The sequence below is a fragment of the Coenobita brevimanus genome, chromosome 56 (assembly GCF_032717465.1).
Source record: "Coenobita brevimanus isolate Jiangsu-jjx chromosome 56, ASM3271746v2, whole genome shotgun sequence".
Lineage (NCBI taxonomy): Eukaryota > Metazoa > Arthropoda > Malacostraca > Decapoda > Coenobitidae > Coenobita > Coenobita brevimanus.
Window position 1 is genome coordinate 33,250,404 of NC_137009.1, and position 24,476 is coordinate 33,274,879.

The 24,476-nt window shown below is 41.9% G+C and overlaps 1 protein-coding gene across 1 annotated transcript; it reads right to left on the minus strand.

Moving 5' to 3' along the window:
• Positions 1-1,895: 1,895 nt before the first annotated feature.
• Positions 1,896-22,322, minus strand: LOC145401692 (uncharacterized). Its single transcript, XM_080273874.1, has 7 exons — positions 22,248-22,322; positions 7,300-7,345; positions 6,907-7,088; positions 6,126-6,284; positions 4,891-5,139; positions 3,013-3,180; positions 1,896-2,015 (listed from the first exon to the last, which is right to left on the minus strand). The coding sequence occupies exons 1-7, from the start codon at positions 22,320-22,322 to the stop codon at positions 1,896-1,898; spliced, it is 999 nt and encodes a 332-aa protein (XP_080130000.1).
• Between the last annotated feature and the right edge of the window lie 2,154 nt (positions 22,323-24,476).

A 24,476-nucleotide genomic window follows, 5' to 3' on the forward strand; every position in this document is an offset into this window, starting at 1 on the left:
AGAAAGAAACATCATGAAATCTTCGAAGGCAATGAGAACACGGTAAGGCAAGAGTGAAGTGGTTCTATGTTGAGAAAAATATGCAAATATGCACAAGGCAAAGTTGTATCTGTGTGCGTGGTCGTTGACAACAGATTTCATCTTCAACTTTATATTTTACTCTAGACGTCAACCCATACATTACGGGGATGTATTACATTATTGTCGGTGTAATTCCCAGGCCATTTTGTTTAGCATAAGAGACACTACGAACTGGAGGAGCTGGAGGAAGCCCTTTTGAAAACCAAAATATAGTACTAGTCATAAAGAAGTATTTAAGGAAGGAGGTAGAGCTGTAGTGTTGTCTCATTCTGCCACTGACCTATGGTAAAAAGATTGCGAAAGATGAAAACATCCTCCAAATTAGTGACTGAAATGTAGTACATTGGAAAGTATGGCGATTACCGCTGTGGCCGTGAACAAGGAACGCCGTATTAAACTCAGGTCATGACTGATATTTTCTTAAAACTGACAGAAACTCACATTAGTCATAGGGTTCATGCAGGGTGGTTCATATACGAGTATAGCGCTCTATTCCACTTCACCCGACAATTTCTCCTGTGTTGCAGGAACGGTTTAGTCTGCATTATCGGTGTCTATCCTGCATTTTTCAATCATTTGAATCTCATTGCCTCATCTACGACCACACCAGCAGACCATGGGGTCCCCGGAACACGTGAGATACCGGCAAGAGAGCTTCTAGTGTAGCACAAAAGAAGGACCATGCCGTGTAAGTACTTCTTTTTACAGCTTACCCTTTTAGCTTCCAAACCATTAGATTCAGCTTAAGAAAACCACTTGGTACCGAAGCCATTGCTGGAGACTTTATCAACCCCCCCCCCCCAGTTCAACGGTTCTAACCTAAGCTGAATGAAGACGTCCGGTGATGGTTAGACAAAGTAAAAATGACGAGCCCGGACTGATCAGGTGGATGGCTGTTCTCAGTCTGATGTCATACCAGGTGATTGTACTCAACTTAGGAAAAATCTCCCCCTCTCTCTCTCTCTTTCTCTCCTCACTGTATATTACGTATATGTTCCATCTCTATTCATATCTGAAGGGGATCCAAGTCAGCCAAAACTGTTGTACAATCTTTCAACAAAGTTATCTCATGTATCATGGTGCATCTCAGGTTTTCTGTTGTATGTAGGTCATGAAGTATTTATGAGAACTTGGACACTGTTTTTGTCCTTTTATCTTTGAAACGAAAATCACCTATGGATTTTAAAGAACCTTAAGAAAATGTCACCTGAATGAAGAGGTAATTCAAATAAATACATGGGAAAATACAAGCTTTTCTGTTACTCTATTGTTTATTTAATTATGTTTTAATCTTTAGTTTCCATTGTAGCTAATGAAATCATCTACATTTTCCCGTTTCATAATATTCTTCTATATATAACAAGTTCGATACGATGACCCAGTCTTTATATATCATTCTTGCAGACAAAAAATTATACAAAGCTTTTTAGAGTGTACCAGTAGCAGAGGATTTTAATGAGAGACGTTCAAACCCCTACAGAAAATGAATCTTGAAACTTGAATAAAATCGCCTGAAGAGAGAGAGAGAGAGAGAGAGAGAGAGAGAGAGAGAGAGACAGACAGACAGACAGACAGACAGACAAACAGTGAGTACATTAAAATGTTCATTAGAGAGAGAGAGAGAGAGAGAGAGAGAGTACAATAAAATATTCATTAGAGAGAGAGAGTACAATACAATGTTCATTAGAGAGAGAGAGAGAGAGAGAGAGAGAGAGAGAGAGAGAGTACAATACAATGTTCATTAGAGAGAGAGAGAGAGAGAGGAAATACAATCAAAAGTTCATTTCACTGGAGGCAATATACATTAAATATTTTCAGGGCGATGAGGTGTGTGGGGCCAACAGCAGCTCCAGAAACAATAGCAACAGCCCGCACCCGTGGCCGAGGAAGAACAGGAAGAAAGCTCCCTGCAGGTGATTCAAGGTGAACACAACCTGGACAAGAAGAGAAGATACACCATGTGAAGAAAAGGAAACACTAAGGAATCATAATATACACAGTTGTTTTAGGCATCAGTTCACAGCTACACAATACTCCGAGCCACAAGCTTAACAGTAGTCATCTATGTTCTGATATCATCCAAGTTGCTGGTTCCTTGAAAGCAGTGATGAGAAACAGGGAAGTGAGCATGGAAGTGACAAGGTTCCTACATGACAGAATTGTGATACCAACTCTAACGTATGGAAGTGAAGCTTGGACGTAGTTGGAAGGACAAGTCAAGAGTGAGAGCAGTGGAAATGAGTTATTTAAGAGGAGCCTGTGGAGTCACATGGAGAGACAGGCTGACAAATGAGGATATAAAGAAGCGTTGTGATGTGGATGTGGATGTGATATTAAGCTTTAGGAGGAACACACTGAGATGATTTTGCCATGTGGAGAGGATGGAAGGTGAGAGACTGACGAGGAGAGTGTATGTGAGTGAGATGGAGGGGGGGGGGGAGGAAGAGGGAGGGCGAGGATGAGATGGAGGGATGGAGTGGAGAGGTATATGAGAGAGGGGAGTATGAGTTGCGAGCAGGGCAGTGAAATGGCGGGGGACACGGCGACATGGAGACGATTTGTTTATGGCCATCCCGTACGGGATTGAGGCGTCTGGCAATAGATAGATACTGTAGATAGACACGATTATGAACTTACAGTAAGTATGACCTAGGTCAATATTTTGTAAAGAACACGATAATTACGATGCTTATTAGTGCAAATGTTAATTGAGGATGTGGATCTGAAGCCATTTTGGCTGGCGCAAGTACAGTGATATTTTTAACGAAAAGATATAGTTGAAGTCAAACCTTTGTCGGGCAGAAAATTTTCTCAGTTGACTAGTGTCTAGGTAGCACAGTGAGATTAATTCTCAAATCTCTGTCTGTCTGTCTATCTGACTGTCTCTCTCTCTCTCTCTCCCTCTCTCTCTCTCTCTCATCTAAACCTTACAAGCCTGGTGTCCTTCTCAACGGCTGTGTCCTCCTGCTCCTGTGATGACTTCTGGTCCTGGTATTCCTTCACATAAACGGCGTACAGGTCATATAGCCACTTGTTGATTAAGCCAGCCTCCACACACCGCCACATCACCGCGTTGAAGTTCTTCAGATAAGGTGCACCCTGAACCAAACAGCAAAATAACCTAAAGGATATAACCCAATACATAGTTTCTTTGAGCTTGTACAGAGTTTAGAATGAGTATTCATATATCATAAAGTCGCATTAGCCAACCATAACCACCTAAAAATTTTTAATGGTAGCTCGCATAGCAATTCTTTCTTCCTCACTTCCAGCTACTGTCAAAACACCCTCACAGTCTTTACTAGCCTTAACCAAGAAACGGTCCAGTATCCCACCTGCCTCCTCTTGAAAGGCATTCAGATCAAGTAACCTTTCATTTTCTTTTCTCTCAGCCAACACACACTCCATCTCAGAATACAATAATAACTGATATTTATAAATACAAAAACAATGTGATAGTTTGCCGGTATTTGACAATAAGAAGCATAGGAAACAAGAAGGATCACACAGAGAGTACAACACTCGTTCCCACCAATTCGCCTAAGGGCCGAACATTGGACCTGTGACCTTTAACTTCGACTGATTGCTCTCAAAGTTGAATAATTTCATTCTTACATGACCCTTAACACTGTAATGAAGTTTGACCCAAAACAGTTTTAAACTCACAGAGTTGACCTTGCCCTGTGACCTTCACATCTGCTTTCTCTCTGTGGCCTTGACCCTTTGACAAAATATTCTCATAATGGAAGGTCTGTGCCCTTGCCTTTCCCTTAAACCTTCTTCAAAATGCGGTTTAAGTTAACCTTGCTATGTAATCTTGAGCTTTGACATACTTCTCTAAAAAACAATAAAACAGTCCCTCGTTTGATGCTCAACCCATCCACCAGGTTCGGTCGAAATGAGATCAACACTGTTAAAGTTATTTGGCTCACACAAAGACACATGGCTCGAACTTTGATCTTGCCCTTTGACCTTACCTTTGATATAAAAATTGAATTCTTCCTCTCTTTCTCTTACCCTCAGTCCTTCTGCCACGTTTGCTCTAAATTGGACAAAAACTGGCTGTTCTTGGTCACACTTTGATTTTCCCCACGACCTTGACCTTTGATGCATTGTCTGGCCCTCAAAACTTTCACCATGTTTTGTCAAAACGGATAAAAACACTTGGAGTTATTTCCTTCACACACACACACACACACACACACACACACACACACACAGCGGTCAAAATATAACACCCACACTCGCTTAGTGAGTGCGGGTGTTAACCTTCCAGAGAGGAGGATTGCTGCACCTTGTATCTGGTCGGGAGGGGTTACTACGCATACCATCCTTTGCTTATCGGATCATAGTTGTGAAACTCATGGTTGCGGAACTTAGGGTTCAATTATTATTCAATACTGAAAACTACCCAGACCGTCACCTCTGGGTGACATGAGGCTATAAATAGTTAATATATTAGAAAAGCAGTACTAATGATACCACGAATCAACTGTGACTTTTATTCCCAGTAACTTCACTGACTACCATACTGGTCAGGGGCTGATTTAACACTATCATGTTTTCAAAACTTGGTATCTTTCCACTCCCCATCATCATTGTTATTAAATGATCGAAATCCAGCAACACGCTCCTCTTTATGCTTATTACAGTCTGTTAATTCCATACCTAAAGCAATATAGAATTTATGGACTGTAACTCTGCATTTCATCTCAAGTTTTTATCGCGTTGTCTAAGCAGAGAAAATAATCTGACAATAGCTGGAAGGGAATGCTAAAAATGACTCACAGCTCTTCTACTGTTACTTACTTTGGGCAAAAACCAGACGGATCCGGTTGGAAAGAACTCCTCCGTGGCCACATGTAGATCAGTCTTTCTCCTGGGGTTGCTGTTGTGTATCAGCATCTGAAGCACGAGGAAGCTGCGGTATTTGATATAAGAGTAAGTGCCCTCCACCACCATGCGCATGCTGTTTTCATCGTTGTTGAATTGCATGTCCCTCCACAGCCTTTGGTACAGTGGGATGCGGGATGTGGAGAAGAGCTGGTATTCTGCTCCCTATTTGTAAAAGTAGCGGATGAAGTTAGAACTGTGGATAATATTAAGTAACCTTTTATGATATTCACAGCAAGGTCTGAATACAATGCTGAATAAAATGATATGATAGGGACAAGCATAAATGATAATTTATTTAGTAAAAGAAAAGAATATAATGTTAGTCAATTATATGGTGTTCTTGTCACTGCAGCATGGCACGTCCCTGTCCACCCTTTGATACTTTGGGATGCGGGACGTGGAGAGTTGGTATTCCGAGCGGTAATGGGAGGAAGTTGGAATATGCTGACAAGTTTTCGTGTTAGAGAACATGCAGCTATAAAGCTGATTTTACTCGTTAGGTCCTTCTTGGCAGTTAGGATATGTGTTGCATTCAGAGCAAGACGAATGCAAGTGAGTTTCTTTTACTGTCCAATTACCTTTTGACTACTCAGTACTCTCCCCACCCTCTCTCTCTCTCTCTCTCTCTCTCTCTCTCTCTCTATGGGAGGCGCGATAGCACAGTGGTAGCGCGCTGGACTTGTGATCGGGGGATTGCAAGTTCGAGCCTCGCCCGGGCTGCCGTGCCGGGAGGGGTAGCTCCCTCCTGTAACCCTAGCGGGGCTATATAGTCCAATACAGGGCTTAGCTCGGGGGAACTTCATTTCTCCCATTTTTTATTATTATTATTTTTTTTTCTCTCTCTCTCTCACACCCACACACACACACACACACACACACACACAAATAAACAAATACACACATTGCACTGAGACCTCTGCCTTCGATGAAACTGGGCATGAGTGACTTTTTCCACCTGTGTTTTGGTTGTCTAGTGATGCCGAGTTTCTAAAAACTCAGGTTTGTGCCAACTAATATTAACCGAATGACTGGGAGTGCAGATCATGCTATATATTTAAAGGAAGAGGATACAATAATAAACTGCTTCAAAGCTCGTCATCCTGTGCCTCAGATGAGTACAAGTCGATGTACGGTTGGAAAATACCTACCTTAGCTTCATCCACACCATACTTCAAGTTGGACCCAAGGAGCTGCTGGAGTGTGTCTAGCGGTGGGGGAATGAAGGGCACTGCTAACGTGCTGGTGAGGGAGGTCTTGTAGTGGGTCGTCACCAAGAAGGCGTACAGGAGCCAGAACCCGAGAAACACCTGGCGAAAGAAGGCAGCTGCTACATTTCTTTCAAACTGATGTTATTAACATTCTTTATTAATTCTCATTTTTTCTGTATTTGTCTTATTCATTTTTTACATGCCACCAAATCAATGTATAAACATAAAATTAGATTAGGAACGTCCTGAGTTTCATCGTGGCATCATGACATTTTAAATAAACAACAAATTATAATGGTAGTGTTATATGAATCTGCGAGACTCGGGACTGAGCATTTTATAATAATCATGCAATCACCGATACAAATATAAATACATTATATTAACAAATATTAGCGTAATATTTCCAAATAGTTACTGAATAATGATAGCTTCAATGAAGCTCTAGCGAAATAAAGTGAGTATTCCATTATTTAATTAGAAAACGGATTGCATTAATAGGTAGGCTACCTTTGCACCAGGGTGTGGCCACAGTTTTTAAAGGGAGATTTAGAGTATGCCTTTGGTGTGTGTGTGTGTGTGTGTGTGTGTGTGTGTGTGTGTGTGTGTGTGTGTGTGTGTGAGAGAGAGAGAGAGAGAGAGAGAGAGAGAGACTAACCCTGAGTAATAGACAGTGCAAAATATAAGCATTCGATGACGAAAATGTGAGACTCATGCTCACCCTGCCCGCAAAAAGCCAGATGTAGTCATAGAGGGACTGGCTGAGGAAGGAAGCCAGGATGCGCATGGAGGCATGGGAATCCAGGAGACGGGAGGAGGAGATGGTGGCTTGAATGTGGTAGAAGACATGGTAAAGCAGAACCCCACCACACACAGACACCACCACACACACCCACACCTTCACTGAAAGGGGAGTGTGAAGAGATCTCGTGCATATTGTCAACGGGGTTTTGTAATTTAGAAATGTGTGTAATCCAAAATTTAATGGAAGTTTAATGATTAATAAATTTATGGCAAATAGATCGCCATTTTATTCCGGCTGACTGCCGATTCTCAAAAGATGTGAATTAACGCTGTCTCTCTCTACAGTACACAGCGGAGATTAATTACTCACAAATGCTGTACAGTCGGTACTGCAGGTCCCTGAGAGTTTTTACCTCCTGACAATCAATATTTAATATTAATAACAGACAGGTTCTTGCTGAAGTTTAACCCCTAGCTAGCACAACGGATTTCAGAAATAATATGAAAGAACTGCTTTAAGTTCAGTTATGAAAAGTAAGTAAGTTGTGCGAGCTAAGATAAGCAGACTAAAGAAGCTCGTGGTGAAATAAAACACGAATAACAATTAAGCTCAAAGGAAAGAACTGTAAATCTATTGATTACAATAAATAAATTTACGTTACGTAGAGCAAAATGAATTCATATATTAAACGGAATGCACTCACTCACTCTTTCACAAAGCCAGCTAAAAACTAAGAAAAAACTGAAGAAATACTGGTTAATGTAGCGTATCACCAAGGAAGGGTGGGAGCCTGGAGAACTGTAGATCTAGTGGAGTCTGGGTGCTAGAAGACCTCTCTCACTCTTACTACTGGAACACAGAACCACACTCCGTCGCGACATATAAAGGACTGATCGAAATTCGATGTATGGGGTAGAATGCCCAGGCCAGCCAGAAGAAGGGCATGGCCAACGGTTGAGGTAAACAGGGGCGAACAATATAGAAACAATAATATCGCTCAGTAGAGCACTTAATGACGTGCATTAGAACAGTCACTTTTGAAACAGTGGCGAATGTTTTGAAAAAAGTATACCATCGAAATGGAGAGAGAAACGGTTAACTGAACGATACACAGTGAGTTTTCCACTAAAGTTCGTGGTTTCTTACAAAAGGAAAATGTCGCGAATTTGATTCGTGACATTACGCCCCTTCAAAATGAATTTTTTTCCTTATGGGAAAAAATTTGTGGATATATATATATATATGTACACATCCTAACTCAGTCACACAAGATTCACACTGTAGTGTGTGTGCTATCCTGCTACAGGAGAAAATCGCTATCGCCAATGAGCGTAAAAACCTCGTATTTACGTTAATAGAGGCAAGCTTGAGGGAAAAAACTCTGTGACGATGGTAAAAATCCTGTACTCAGGTCAAACTGAGCGAAAGTTCACTGCATTTACACTGACAACTAATTGTTGTGTAGCGTGGTGTATGTGATACACGGTGTAGGTGTGACAGTTGTAGTGTAACTGTACCTACGTGTAAAATGATACAGTAAATATTAATAATATGGCAATGACGACGGCAGAGGAGAAGAGGCGGCAGCGTGCGGCAGAAGATCAGCTGGCCCGCACAGCAAAACTGCTACATCCATTGCTGTACCTGCAAAATCAATTAACCCGCGCCGTCCCAGCGACGTGAATTAATGCGGCAACATTGCAAGGTCCCTAATTTGCACAATTTTAAATTTTCGCGAGTGATTTTTGGCACGTATATACGGGACACCTTCCTCTATGCCTCTACAAGATGCCAAGCAGGAACAATGCCTTACACAGCATAACCTCTCCCCCCCCTGCACGCCATTGTCTCGGCAATTCACCTGTTACCAGTGACCTGGCCAATAAAGACATTCAGGGCCAGAGTGATTCCCCAATTGATAACAATGTGGAGGACAAAGTTTAAATACCATTAGAGGAAGAAACAGTCAGAAATGATGATCAGGTAATGTGGGGAAAAAAAGGTCATAAATGGTGATGAGTTAGTGAGTGAAACAATGCTTATAATGCCTATATTACTGTTTGAAAACCAATATACTCTTGTACTACATATAAATTCGTACCAAGTAAATAAAGAAATACTGTTTATGAGTGGATAAAATAGTTACCCTCCCATAGAACTCGTTTTCTTTGGTGCCAGCCTGTTAGAAAACCCAGTCAGGTAAGGAAGTACTCGTACCTAAATCGGGTATTATAAACCTCAGGTGAGCGATTTCTCTATGAATTTTCGATGTTTCTCACCAAAAGCGGATTTTTTAGCCAAAAAAAAAAATGGTCCAAAAACGTCGGGATGGGACGAGTTAAGGTGGAGCATCAAAAGTGTCAATGAGACAAAAATTCTTATTACATTACAATTACTCTCTCTGCCTAGCAATCAGTACATGCTACGAAAGGTACGCTCTAGCTGAAAAATACGAGTGACAGCCTAAGCTTCGTACATTTGAGGTCACCATTAATTTATTAGGTACATTATTAACCAGGAAACGTAGTCCCTGGACGCCGTTGGTCTCGAGGACTCGTGTAGTTTACTGGTTAAACTTAACTCTACACTTACGATTAGTGTCGGCAAGTTGAGAATCCTTATGCAAACTCGGGCTCGTGTGTCCGCAGACACAGCCTCAGGTCGCCTCTGCGGGGTTCTCTCTCGAACTTCCCCCTTAACCTACAGTACTTATATTAATATCGGGGAGCTGAGAATCCTTGTGCAAAGTCAGGCTCGTGTGTCCACAGACACAGCCTCGGACTGCACACAGGTTCTCGAACTTCCCCCCTTTAGCCTAGAGTACACATGTACAGTATATACAATATCGGGGCAGCTGAGAATCCTTATGCAATCTCGGGCTCGTGTGTCCGCAGACACAGCCTCGGGTCGCCTCTGCAGGTTCTCAAACTTTCCCCCCTTAAACTTATGGTATACATATATGTACAGGCCCTGATATACTGTGTCCTGTGGGGCCAATGGGCAAGACATCAGGTCTGCACCCACTTCACCACTACCCTGTCTCTCAACTGCTTCAGAGATTATGGGTGTGAGTTCAAACAGCGCAGAAAGGACGTGTCCCTGACTGGTGTTACGTGGACATACATTGAAGGAACGCACAAAACTATCTGTCTCGTCCCATCCCTGGCCAGAAAAAGTCAGCTCGGATACGGCGCTGGGTCTTCCTTTTGCCCATGTGACCTCATGAGGCTGAACAATGACATTGTAACACTGCTAGGCGGTACTTGGCGGGAACGACAAACTGCAGTCGAACCTCGCCCTCGGGTGTTCGTGACTCACGGTAGAGCCATCCTTGTTTACGAAGGAACTTGGCTCGACCTCCCCGTGAATACTTTATTACTCTATCCTTTTGTTTCTTTCGCACGGCAGCAAGTGTCGGGTCAGAACGTTGTTCTTGAACAACACTTTGGCTACACATCAGATCTTGCGGCGATTCAATGGTCACTGGGGTGACACAGTCTGGAGCCTCAGCCATGGCTCGTGTTATTGTAGCCGAAGTCTGAGTAGCGTCATCTTTGGTGCAACCATACTTGGCACCGGTAATATTGCCTATGATTAGGTCAAATAAAGGTTCTGGCATGATAACTGCGAGTGTCGTACCAGTATAGAAAGGAGATGCCACCTGGATACGTGCCTCAGGGAACAATCTCACTGATCCATCAATAAGGTTAGTATGGATCCGTCGACCTGTGTACTGCTCAGGCCAAACTAAACTCTGCTTGACAGAGCAACCTGAGGACCCGTTGTCTCTCAGAACCTTCACAGGGATGTCTCCCACAAACCCTGGCTGAACAAGGAAGGTACTGTCACCTGTGGTGGGGCCTGTGGAGGAAGCAGGCAGCCACTCATGAGGCTGCTGAATAAATGATGCGGCAAACATTGTGCCCTGTGAACTAGATACTTGAGGGGTCGTACTCACTACCTGTGGAGATGGAACATTGGCCATCTGTGGAGGGGTGTTCACTGTCGCTGTGGGACTAGTGAACTGTGGGGGAGTACCCGTACTGGTAGGGACGTGACCACCGTGCTGCTGCTGAGGAATGAAGGCTGCGTTCGCCTCCTGCCTCCTATTCACTTGAGCTGGTGGTGAAAAGGACATTCCCGACGGTCGGTAGCGTGGCTGATACTGCTGCTGGTTAGGGTACCTGTTGTACCGCTTCCACTCAGGTTTCTGAGTGTTTTGCTCCTGGTCCTTCCTCTGCGGTTTTGGACCTTGGCCATTACTCTGAGAACAGCCTTGGTGCTGGGATTCAGTCTGAGATGGCTTCCCAGACTTGGCAGTATCTTTTCTGCTGTTCCAGGTGTTTTGCTTACGAGTTTGGTACCCGAAAGCAGTGAAGAATGCATCAGCCTTTTCCACCATTTGGCTGGCATCTTTCACCTGGCAGATCTTAGGCTGTGCTATGAGCTCAGCAGGCCACGACCTCTCTAGCTGTGTACGCAGCATGTCAATTATCCCCTCTAGCGTGTGAGGGGTCTCATCTTTTTCCATCCACTCACCTAAGTAAGCAGTGAGACGGTCGAGAAACTGAACAGCTGTCTCCTTGTCTTGGAGACGAGCTCGCATGAACTGAACTTTGGCGTCGTCTACTGTGAGACCATATGCCTTAATGAGTGCAGCTTTCATCATCTCATACGTGAGATTGTCTCCACGAATTCTGTGGAGAATATCGAGGGCAGAGCCCTCAAATAAACTAAGAAATTGGAGCCGCTTAGCTGCCTCATACAGTTGATACATGTCTGCCATGTCCTCAAAACGAGTTATGTACGGCTCGATTCGCTCGCCTTCCTTGTATGAAGGAAGCTTGATGCGTGGGGTCGCCAGGAAATGTGTAGGAAGAGCGCTAGTGGAGCTTGGGTTGGCTGCAGCAGATGTGCCTGAAGCCAAGGAATCTCGCTTGAGCTTCAAAACCTCAAGCTCATGTTTTCCTCGTGCCTCACGTTCGGCACGTTCATGTTCACATTCTTCCCGCTCGTGTTCGCGCTCTCTTTCACGTTGTTCGCGCTCGCGTTCGTGTTGTTCGCGCTCGTATTCGCGCTCTTTCTCACGCTGCTCTTGCTCATATGCACGCTCTCTTTCTCGTTGTTCCCGCTGTTCTCGCTCGTATTCGCTCTGAATCTTACGCTCTTCACGGGCCTCATTCTCGCGCTGCTGCTCCTGATTATGTCGTGAGAGTATGTACTCTTTAATTTCCTGGGGATCGGTAAGCCCCATGTCTTTGGCTTCCTGTAAAAATACGGTGGTAGCCATGACGCTAATTTACTAAGCAAGCCAAAACTGAGTACTGACTGCTGCTTCGCAAACGAATGCTAATAAACACAAGTAAAGAATACAGACACAAGCTAGTGGTGACCAGTCTTATCTAGTTAACTGGCAAAGAATAAAGCAAAAATGCAAATGACTGGGAAGACTCAATAATTAACGCAATGGGTACGGCGACTTCCCAGGAGTGAATAAAATCGTCTGGCGTTACCAAGAATAAAGTACTAAATAGAGTTAAGTACTCTATGAATTAATAAAGCAGAAATTCACTTGCTAAACTAACGGTAAACACCAGTAAGCTTGTGCCTATAACCTTTAGTTATTATAACTAATAACTAACTAGCTGAATAAGAGTTTTATTTCGTTAATAATAGTACTAGGAGTTAAATCCTGAAATGAGGTCGTCAGTTGTCAATGGGGTTTTGTAATTTAGAAATGTGTATAATCCAAAATTTAATGGAAGTTTAATGATTAATAAATTTATGGCAAGTAGATAGCCATTTTATTCCGGCTGACTGCCGATTCTCAAAAGATGAGAATTAACGCTGTCTCTCTCTACAGTACACAGCGGAGATTAATTACTCACAAATGCTGTACAGTCGGTACTGCAGGCCCCTGAGAGTTTTTACCCCCTGACAATCAATATTTAATATTAATAACAGACAGGTTCTTGCTGAAGCTTAACCCCTAGCTAGCACAACGGATTTCAGAATTAATATGAAAGAACTGCTTTAAGTACAGTTATGAAAAATAAGTAAATTGTGCAAGCTAAGATAAGCAGACTAAAGGAATAAAAGACGAATAACAATTAAGCTCAAAGGAAAGAACTGTAAATTTATTGATTACAATAAATAAATTTACGTTACGTAGAGCAAAATGAATTCAAATATTGAACAGAATGCACTCACTCACTCTTTCACAAAGCTACCTAAAATAATTATTTTAAAACTAAGAAAAAACTAAAGAAATACTGGTTAATGTAGCATATCACCAAGGAAGGGTGGGAGCCTGGAGAACTGTAGATCTAGTGGAGTCTGGGTGCTAGAAGACCTCTCTCACTCTTACTACTAGAACACAGAACCACACTCCGTCGCGACATATAAAGGACTGATCCAAATTCGATGTGTGGGGTAGAATGCCCAGGCCAGCCGGAAGAAGGGCATGGCCAACGGTTGAGGCAAGCAGGGGCGAACAATATAGAAACAATAATATCGCTCAGTAGAGCACTTAATGACGTGCATTAGAACAGTCACTTTTGAAACAGTGGCGAATGTTTTGAAAAAAGTATACCATCGAAATGGAAAGAGAAACGGTTAACTGAACGATACACAGTGAGTTTTCCACTAAAGTTCGTGGTTTCTTACAAAAGGAAAATGTCGTGAATTTGATTCGTGACACATATAACTCAATGAAAAATAAAGTACGGTAAGGAAACTTAAAAATTTAACGCCATGACCAAAAAATTACCACATACACCCACGCCTTCAGTGCAAGGAAAGTTTATTAGGGTGTATTATGAATATGAAGACTATGGTGGTCTGAATACGGTAGAAAACTGATAGAGCAGACCTCCATTGTAGAGAGACACCATCCCACACACTTATACGTTCATTGTAATGGATGTTTAATAAGTTACTATGCAAAAAAGAACTAATATACGTAGATAAATTGCTGTAAAAATATCCTCATCCCTCTTATACATCACCAAACACATTCAATCATCCACTGCGCTTCAAGTGCAGACTTAAGTCTGCAGTAAAGAAAGTAACTGAGATTAGATCATGTAAAGACAGTAATACAATATGGCACGGAAGGAGATTCTGAGACATATTATGTTTGTACAGAGAAGCATATTATGTTTGTACAGAAAAGAAAAAAAAATGCAACTCAGTTGCCACTACGGAAGTTTTTTTTTAGTTGACCTTATCTCTATGAGGAACATCATTGCGAGTTGTGTTGTATGCACAACGACAAGGCCATTCTTCTTCTAACATCTACTTATCAAACCCATCCATCTTCGTCTTGGTATTCCATGGTACTCAGGCGTGATAGATCAAGACAAAGATAGCCGGATAGGATATGTGACTCCGTGACCAAATGATATGGGGTGGCTAAAGGTTTGAGGTCAGGTGTTGTCACAACTGCAAGCAGGCTAGTGAACCACCTTCAATGTCTTTACGACTGGAAAATAGTTGCCCACTCTCAGGCTCGAACACTTAAAAGAATAATAATAATATTATGAACTCGGCTATTAACATCTGTATAGCGCACTTTGACTCATGCTGAAAATGTATGCTGGGACCAAGCTGTGTTCTCATGCTTTGATTGTGCCTTGAATTGTCTATTTTTTCAGGGTGTAGCTACATGACTTATGATGGAATACTCTGACTCACTTTGAGATCGCCTGCTTCGATTCACTTTGAAATTATAATGGAAATTCTTACTTTGACTCACTTTGGAAGTAAGAAACAGTTTCCCACTTTGACTCAGGCTGAATTTCCTTCCTTGTTTTCAAGCGTGTGTTTCCAAGACCGGCTTAACGTTGCAGAGTCCCACACTGAATTACTCTAGCACTTCTTACACCGATTTGCATTGGAATTACAGTATATACATGAAATAAAAAATCATACACAGTCTTACGTAGGAATTATTTGCATTAATGTTAAACTCTCCTACACTGACTTACTGTACGCTGGAAGTCTGCCACTACTTACACTAAAATTTCCTGCATTCACTTACATTGGAAAATCTTACACTGATGCACTGTAAATTCCTAAGGCGAATTACACAGTAATTCCCTATTTTGACTTATGCTGTCATTGGGTTGAAATTGACTAGTCTAACTCATTTTGGAAATACTGATTTTGGCCTCATGGTGAGGTTGAACTGCTTACTTTGGCTCACGCGACTGACAAGGAGAGCACGAAAGTACTGTGAGACATGCTGCTGAGTCCTAACGATGAAGGGGACAGAGGATGAAACAGCTGGCAAGATAGTGAATTCCAGATGGAATACCAATCGGGGCACTACCCACCATATTGGTTGTGTTGAAACATCCTACTTTGCGAGGCAAGCTAAACACTTTCTGTAAAACAGATCATTTAATATGGCAGGTGTTAACGTCATAATCACATAATCAAACAACATGTGTTCCCAACGTGTCAACAAGTGGGTTGGCAGAGGGTTAGTGCCCTCATCCCCGGAAAATAACTAAAAATACAAACAATAAGCCTCAGACTAAGACTGACAAACATGTGACGACCATGGACCGAACAAAGGACATGGTATGGATTTCAACATGAAATGTAAGGGGTGCAAATGCTGCTGCTGCTGCTGCTGCTGCTGCTGCTGATGATGATGATGATGATGATGATGAGAGAGAGAGAGAGAGAGAGAGAGAGAGAGATTATCCAGGTGCTCTGGGGAGCAAAAGTGTACGTATGTGGAATAACTGAGACGAAATGGTGAGGTAAGAGTGTGAGAGTGTGGGAGTATGGATGAGGTATATGCACCGGAGCAGGTGAGAATGAGAGAGCAAAAGAAGGAGTATGTATTGTTGTGTGCAAAAAATAGAAAGACAATGTAACAGAGTAATATGGATCAGTTGGTTCAAGAATTGAGTGGGTAAGATTGAAATAGGATTGCAAACGTGGACGATTGTGTATGTGTATGTGCCAATGCAAGGTCTCGCAAGCAGAGGGAAAGAAGAGTTCCGGTTAATTCAAGAAGCATGCATGGACAATTTTGAAATGAATGAGAGTGTTTTTGATATGCGATATGAATGGAAATTAAGGGAATGTGAAGGTGGATGGAGTAGTTGGTGAGTGGCGTGTACCAATGGAAGTCGATGAGAATGGCAGTGCTCTAGTGAACATTTGTGCTGGGAAGGGGTTGGTGATAGCCAATACCCTCTTTAGGCTCAAAATGATCCACACATACGTGGCAGGTGATGAGAAGGGTAGGTGTTGAACTGTATGAATGGAAGGTAATGATTGATCATGTGTGTGCAGATGAGAGAATGAGAAGATATGTAATGGATGCTACAGCATACAGAGGCTGGGGGAGTGGACTTTTTGACCATCCCTTGGTGGTGGTGAAACTCAAGTTTTAAGTAGAATGGAGGATTACCAGGAGGGAAAGACAGGAGGAAGTAGTCCATTCAAGGAGGGTAGAAAGGTTGGAAGAGGATGCAAAAGGGCAGATTATAAGAGAGAAATGGAGGAAGGATTAGGTAAATATGATCTGGACCCGATGAGGGAGATGGAAAGTCTTTCTGTCTGTCTATCTGTCTGTTGCCAGACGCCTTAATCCCGTGAGCGATGGCCACAAACAAAACGCTTCCATGTCGCTCTGTCCCTCTCCATTTCACTGCCCTGCTCCCAGCTCACGCACCCCTCTCTCAAATATCTCTCCACTCCATCACTCCATCTCATCGTTGGCCTCCCCCTCCCTCTCCCCCCCTCCAGCTCACTCACATACACTCTCCTCATCAGTCTCTCAATCTCCATCCTCTCCACATGGCCAAACCACATTAATATGTTTCTACTAACACTTCCTATCACATCCACACCTACGCCACAACATTCCTTCACTTCCTCATTTGTCAGCCTGTCTCTCCATGTGACTCCACATGCTCCTCTGAAATAACTCGCTTTCACTGCTCTCACGCTTGACTTCTTTCCCTCCAACAAGGTCCAAGCTTCATTTCCATTCTTTAGAGTTGGTATCGTATTACTGTCATGTAGTTGCTTTTTCACATGCCTGCTCATTTCCCTGTTTCTTATCACTGTTTTCAAGGAACCAGCAGCCTTTCTTCCCTGTTGCACTCTTTCAAGCACTTCACCCTCTAAACTTCCATCCTTACTCATCACACTACCCAAGTACTTAAACACACTCACATTCTCCATTCCCTCCCCATCCAATCTCACTTCACATTCACTGACTTCACTTCTGTCGACGACCATCACTTTACTCTTCCCTACATTCATCTTTAGATTCCGTTTCTTACACACTCTCCCAAACTCATCCACTTAGCCTAGCAGCTCCCCTTCGTCTTCACTTAACAACACAGTATCATCTGCAAACACCAGTACAAGGAGTTTCCAAACACTGCTCTCTCTCACTAAGGCCGCTCCAACATCCACTGCCCTACCTTGGATCTCTGTTATATCCCCATCCATATACAGATTGAAAAACCATGGAGACATGACACATCCTTCTTTCAATCCAACCTTCAAATAGAAAAATTCACTTATTTCACCATCCACACGCACTGCAGCCTTTGCACCCTCATACATACTCTTCACAGCCTTCAATAGCTTTCCATCTACAGTACTCCATATATTCTTAATATTCCACAATCCTTGTCTATCCACCCTGTCATATGCTTTCTCCAAATCCGTGAAGGTTGCATATAACTTGTTTCCCTTCTTTAGCAACTTTTCCACGAAAGATCTAAGAATGAATATCTGATGTACACAACGTCTTCCCTTCCTAAAACCTCCCTTTCTCCAACTAATTCCTCTTTTATTTACCTCTGTCAATAAGTAGCCTACCATATGCTTTTCCTATTACACTAAGAAAACAAATGCCCCTATGATTACCACACATTTCTTTTTCCTCTTTTCCTTTGTACAAGGGAATAATTATACCTGACATCCAGTCCTCCGGGAATCTACCTTCCTCCCAGGCCAATCTGCACATCTTCCACATCCATTCTATTACTATATCTCCCCCATGCTTCAGCATTTCACAACACACTGCATTAACTCCTGGTGCTTTCCCCATTTTAATTTTCTTCATTGCTTCCACATCTTCCATCCTGTTGATTTCTTCCTCTTTTCTCACATCCCTTCTTCTCCCAGCCATTCCCCAGCCACTTATACTTGCATTACTTTCAGTCTCTACGTTCAACAATTCGTTAAAGTGTTCTCTCCATCTGCTCACTTTTTCTCCCTTCTTCACTAGTAATCTACGATTGTTATCTTTCACTCCCCAACTAACTTCTTTGGCACTCTGTCTAACTCTGTTTACCTCTTTCCAGATAATTTTGTTACATTCCCTCCACTTTACACTCAAATTCCTTCCAGATTCCTCATCCAATCTCTTCTTACTCTCTCTCTCTTATTAATCTTTTCACCTCTCTCTTCCTCTCTGCATATAACTCTCTCTTCTATTTCTCAACTTTTCGACGCCCCTGTTTCTCATCCACTCACTGTATGCTTTCTTCTTTTGTGCCATAGCCTCCCTCACCTCTTCAGTCCACCATTCTGTTCCCTGCACCCCCTTTCGTCTTCTCCTCACCCCACACACAACCTCACATGCTGCAGAGATTTCTTCTGTGAATATCTCGCACACACCTTGCACGTCCCCTATCTGCTCCAGTCTACATTTACCCAATCGCTCCTCCACTTCCCTCTTATATTCTGCCTTTTTTCCATACTCTTGTAACTTTTCTACCTCCTTGTAAGAACTACTTCTTCTTGTCCTTCCCTTCTTCTATTTCTCCATTTTGTTTGGACTTTGATTCTGACCGCCACCAAGTAGTGGTCAGAAAGTCCACTCCCCCAACCGCAATACACTCTTGCATCTATTACACTCCTTCTCATCCTTTCATCCACACGCACACATACATAATCAATCTTTGCCTTCCGTTCATTCAGCTCATTATCCACCCGTCTCATCACTCTCCATGTATACCTATGGATTATTTTGTGCCTGAAGAGAGTATTAGCTACCACCAACCTCCTCCCGGCACAAATGTCCAGTAAAGCACTGCCATTCTCATCCATCTCTGCAGACACACCCCACTCACCAACTACTCCATCCACCTTCACATTCCCTACTTTTCCATTCATATCTCCAGTCAAAAATATTCTCATTCTTTTCAAACTTTCCAAGTATGCTTCCACGCTTGTCCAGAACTCTTCTCTCATTCTGCTTGCACGATCTTGCGTTGGCACATACAGGCACACAATCGCCCACATTTGTAGTCCAACTTTCACTCTTACCAACACAATACTTGAGCCAACTGATCCATTCTCTCTCATACTCTCCTTCGATCTATTACCCACAACAATAGACACTCCTTCTTCTGCCCTCTCATTCTCACCTACTCCCGCGCATATACTCCATCCATACTCCCATTCTCTCACCTTCCCATTTAGTTTCAGCTAATCCACATACATCCGCTTTCGCACCTTTAAGCACCTGTGCAATCTCTCTTTCTTTCACCTCATCATTTGCACCGCTTACATTCCACGTAGCTATCCATACCAAGACCTTTGTTCGGTCCTTAGTCGTCACCTTTTGGTCAGTCCTGGTCTGAGGCTTCTTGTTCTTATTTTTAGTTAGTTGTTATCCGGGGAGGGGCACTGACCCTCCACCAACCTGCTTGTTGTCATGTAGGGAACACGTGTTAGTTGGTTATAAGATTACCATCCAGCACTGTAAATGCTTTCCTGGTTTACAGGAAAACAGTTGGCTTGCTGCTCAGTGTTGAGCTACCCCAAAATAGGGTATCACTACACCAAGTGGGTGGATGATAGGAGCCTCAATCTACCACAGAGTGGACTTTTTGACCAAGATATTCACAAAAGAAATCTGCGCAGCATGTGAAGAAATCTCTGCCGCAAAAGAAATCTGTGCATCATGTGAGGTGGTGTGTGGGGTGAAGAGAAGATGAAACGGGGTGCAAGGTGCAATGAAGAGGTGAGATATGCTCAAAAGAAGAAAGCATATAGTGAGTAGATGGGAAGCAGAGGCATGGCGGAAGGTGAGAGATGGAAGAGGGAATTATATGTAAAGAGGAAGAGAAAGGTGAAAAGGTAAGTAAGAGAGAGTGCTCCTGAATTTGATTCTTCTGAATTCTCTACGTTCTGGCTTCGGCTTTCCTGTCATTCTCTGACTAAATATCGCTGTGCTGTTTACTTATCCCCTGATTCCACTGACTGTGAAATATTCTTTGACTATGTTACTTCAACAATGGAACACATCCTATTCAGTAGAAAGGGTATGACGAGGGCATTTATAATAATCATCTTGACTGTCAAACGTTTTGACATCTTCTTCATGCCATCTTCAGTGACCTAGAAGCAATGTAAATGATATACAAAAGTGAGGAGTAAAAAAACTGAATATTTATATAAGAGTTACAAACGTACTTAGCTTACCATATAAGAACCTATTTAGATACACCTATATATACATATACATATACAGTACACACATACACATATTAAAAAAAAAACTACCATAGTCTACTGTAAAAGTTTTCTATGTGTGAATATAACTTACACAAGGCTTAAGGGAAAAGCGGATACTGTGTTATTAAGGCAAGGCTTAATTTTTTTTTAATATACAGAGATTCTAAAATTCTTAGGTTTTCATTAGGGCAAGAGTCAAGGATACTGAAATGAATTCTGCTAGGAACAATATCACAGGACTTACAATGTTCCCGCACTGCTGAGTAAGGAGGACTGTGCAGTGGGTGACCCGTTCTGACAGACTGACCTAGGTGCTCGTCGATTCTGATTTTAAGTGAGCGAATCGTGCTGCCCACATACCCCGCTTGGCAACTGGGGCAAATAAATAGATAGACAATCCACGAGTGCATGTCAGCTGGCATACGGTCTTTAAAACGAAAGAAGTAAATCCACGAGTGCATGTCAGCTGGCATACGGTCTTTAAAACGAAAAAAGTTACTAATTTTCAAGGAATTCATAGGTATGAATCGGAATTACTTATCAGGAAAAAAATTACATAGTTTCTCATCTAATGCTTGTTGTATTAGCTTAGAGATGTCACCAAGGTATGGAATACGGAAGTAAACGATCTCTTTGTTGACAGTGGGGATTCGTTGCTTCGGCTGGAGTTGACGATTAAGAAAATTATTAACTTGTTTATCAAACAAGTGGAAACTGTAACCATTATGGTAAAAGAAATTCCTTAGAAAAGAGACTTCTTTGTGAAAATGTATATACCTAGATGAAATATTGAAGGCTCGATGCAGCAGAGTTTTGATTGCATTGAGCTTGAAATTATAATGGCAGAAACTGAAGAAACTGGTCTGAAGAAACTGGTACCCAGTCCTGAGAATGTGGGTTTCCGAAACACAGAAAAAGCAAAGCCATCATTACATTTCTCTATATTAAGGTCCAAAAAAGAGAGTTTTCGATTTTGATTATTATACTGCCTTCGTCATACTCTTCCTACTGAAGTTACGATTCCCTAGGAATACACCTATATCAGACACATCCTATCCTTTTCCCCTTTCTCTGGAATCTCCATTATTCTAGGAGATTTCAATATTCACCACCACCTTTGGCTTTCCTCTCCTTTCACTGATCCACCTGGTGAACAAGCCTAGATCTTTTCTATTCTTACTGACCTAGTGCAGCTTGTACAACACCCTACCCGTATCCCTGACCACCTTAGAGAGAGCTCCAACATACTTGACCTCTTCCTTAGAACTAATCCTTCTGCTTACACTGTTTATTTTTCCTCTCCGTTGGGCTCCTCTGATAACAATCTTATTACCTTAACCTGTTCTATCGCTCCGGTATGGCCTGAGGACCTTCCAAAGAATTGTCGGTTGTGGCACTTCAGAGCTGCTGACTGGGAGGCCCTCAGGCAGTACTTCTTTGATTTTCCCTAGAATGATTATTGCTTCCACGGCTGGGAGCCATCTAAGTTTGCCTTGCATATTACTGAGGTTATTCTCTCAGGCATGGAGCATATATCCCTTTCTCATATCCTTTGACTAACGCAAGAAAGCCTCGGTTTAACCCTAGATCAGCAGCCATGCCCAACTAACGCTATTGACAACCACCGGCCACATGTGGCCAGATTTGGGAATTAAAAAAAAAATACTTATATGCCTTGCACATTTATAAAAATTTTATCACATGTAGAGTAAAGACTAATGAAAATGTTGGCAAAAAAAAAAAAAGTATGAAATTATTTTATTGTAAATTTTTTTCTAAAGGCACTAAAAACCTGTCAAAAATACACTTACCGTAACATATTTGGCAATAACTTTGTTTGCAGCCTTCTCAAGGGTTGCCGACAAGGATACGTTGATTCCAGACATCCCCCTTGATGATCATGTTAATACCTAGAAAAAAACTAACAAAAAAAAAAAAAAAAAACATACAAACGTTGTTTGCAACCATGGCCACATGTGGCCTTTTTCAATATATTAGAGAAATAAAAAACACGAACAACCCAGACGCACCTTGAATCGAAAGTACAAGCCAATAGGGGAAGCTACCTAGATGGTGAGCCGAATGCTCAAAATGGTGCCATGGCGCCAAGCTTTTAAACTTTGTCTGGCCAGATGTGGCCGGTGGTTGCTGATCGAGGGTTAATGATGCATTAGATGATGCAAGCGTTCCCAGATATTTAAAATTTTCTACATTCTTCACCACATTATTCTCAATTACACAATCAATTTGGTTCTCCACGTTCATATTAATAATTTAAGTCTCTCCACAATTTATTACCAATCCCACTTTTTCTCCTTCCTCCACTAGACAATCAAGCACCCTCTGCATCTCGTAAATACTTCCGCAAATCAGTACAATATCATCAGCATACTCCAAATCCATCAGCTTTTTATTTTCTTTCCAGTTAATTCCTGCACCTGTTCTCCTTACAACCTTTCTCATAACATAATTCATAACCAAAACAAACAGCAATGGCGAAAGAACTCCTCCTTGAATCACTCCTGACATAACTTCAAATGGATCACTCAAAGAACCACCCACCATTACCTTACAAAAAGTACCTTCATTCAGGCTTCTAATAATATTTACAAACTTTTCTGGTATACCATAGAATCTCATAATTTTCAACATAGCTCCACGTGAAACACTATCAAACGCCTTTTCAAAATCCACAAAACACATACTAAGTGGCATTTTCATCTCATTAGCTTGTTGCATTAGATACCTTACAAAAAAAAAGTCTGATCATTACAACCTCGACCCTTTCTAAATCCCGCTTGTTCTTCTCTTAAAATTTTATAAGTTACTGGCTCTATTCTCTCCAACAAGATTTTGGAAAAGACTTTTGCAACTACAGGTGTCAAAGTTATCCCTCTCCAATTGCCAATGACTCTTAAATCTCCCTTTTTTTGGTATTTTTATGATCACTAAATTTTTCCACTCTTCTGGAATTGCACCATTATTCCATGCCACATTAAAAAGTTTCAAAAGCGCATTCATCAACTCATCATTTTCCACCTTAAGCATTTCAGGGAATATTCCATCCTCTCCTGGGGCCTTAAAATTCTTTAACTCCTTTATAGATTTTTCTACCTCTTCCAAGGTTATATCCCCTGTTTCTATCTGCAGATCTCTATCGGCTGGCAAAATGTCCTCTTCAGCTGGGATTGGTCTATTTAGAACAGATTCAAAATGCTCGTTCCACCTCCCTTTTATATCCTAATCTTTAGTCATCAAGTTACCATTTCTATCTCGTAAAGGTATATCCTTCCTTCTCTTTTCAGTCCCAATTAACTCCTTTATGGCCTGATACGCTGCTCTTGTGCTCTGACCGTCATTTTTACTTAATTTAATTACTGTCTCTTTGGCTTTTCATCATATAGCCTCCTCTTATCACATCTAGCGAGTCTTTTTACTTCAGAATGTAAACTCCAGCACTTTGCTCTAAGTACTTCAAGTACAGTCACGCTCCCTAATTTAGACCCTCCCCGAGCCAAGCCCAGAGCTGAGGGAGGCAGTAGCCATGGCTCTCAAATGAACGCGTTAACTAGCCACCCCCCCCCCCAACTTCTCCCCCAATCTCCCCCCCCCTCCCTCTCGCTAACCAACGTTCATTCTCTACCTTACTGCATTTCTTTCCACCCTCATCTCTTACTGAAACAATCATTTACTGAAGAGGACAGTGCTGGACGGAATTATATAGTAGATTTGGGAAAACATAGAGCATAAAAAAAATAATAAGACCTGAATATATTATTTCTCTTAATAAATTACCTCAAGGGAAACGTTTATTGAGGCTGTATTATATAATCGCTCAAGTGATAAAATACCCTACACAGTTTGTATTGCTGTAATACTTTTATTATTACAATTACTATATTTTAATGATTGTTATCGAAGTGGTTATAATGGTCTGGGTATAGGTCCTATTGATTGGGTGGTTCTGTTTCTCGTATTTGCAATGTGCAGTATATAATTAGGCTGTAGCGTAAGCAGTTCTGTATCTAAAGGCCGTGCTA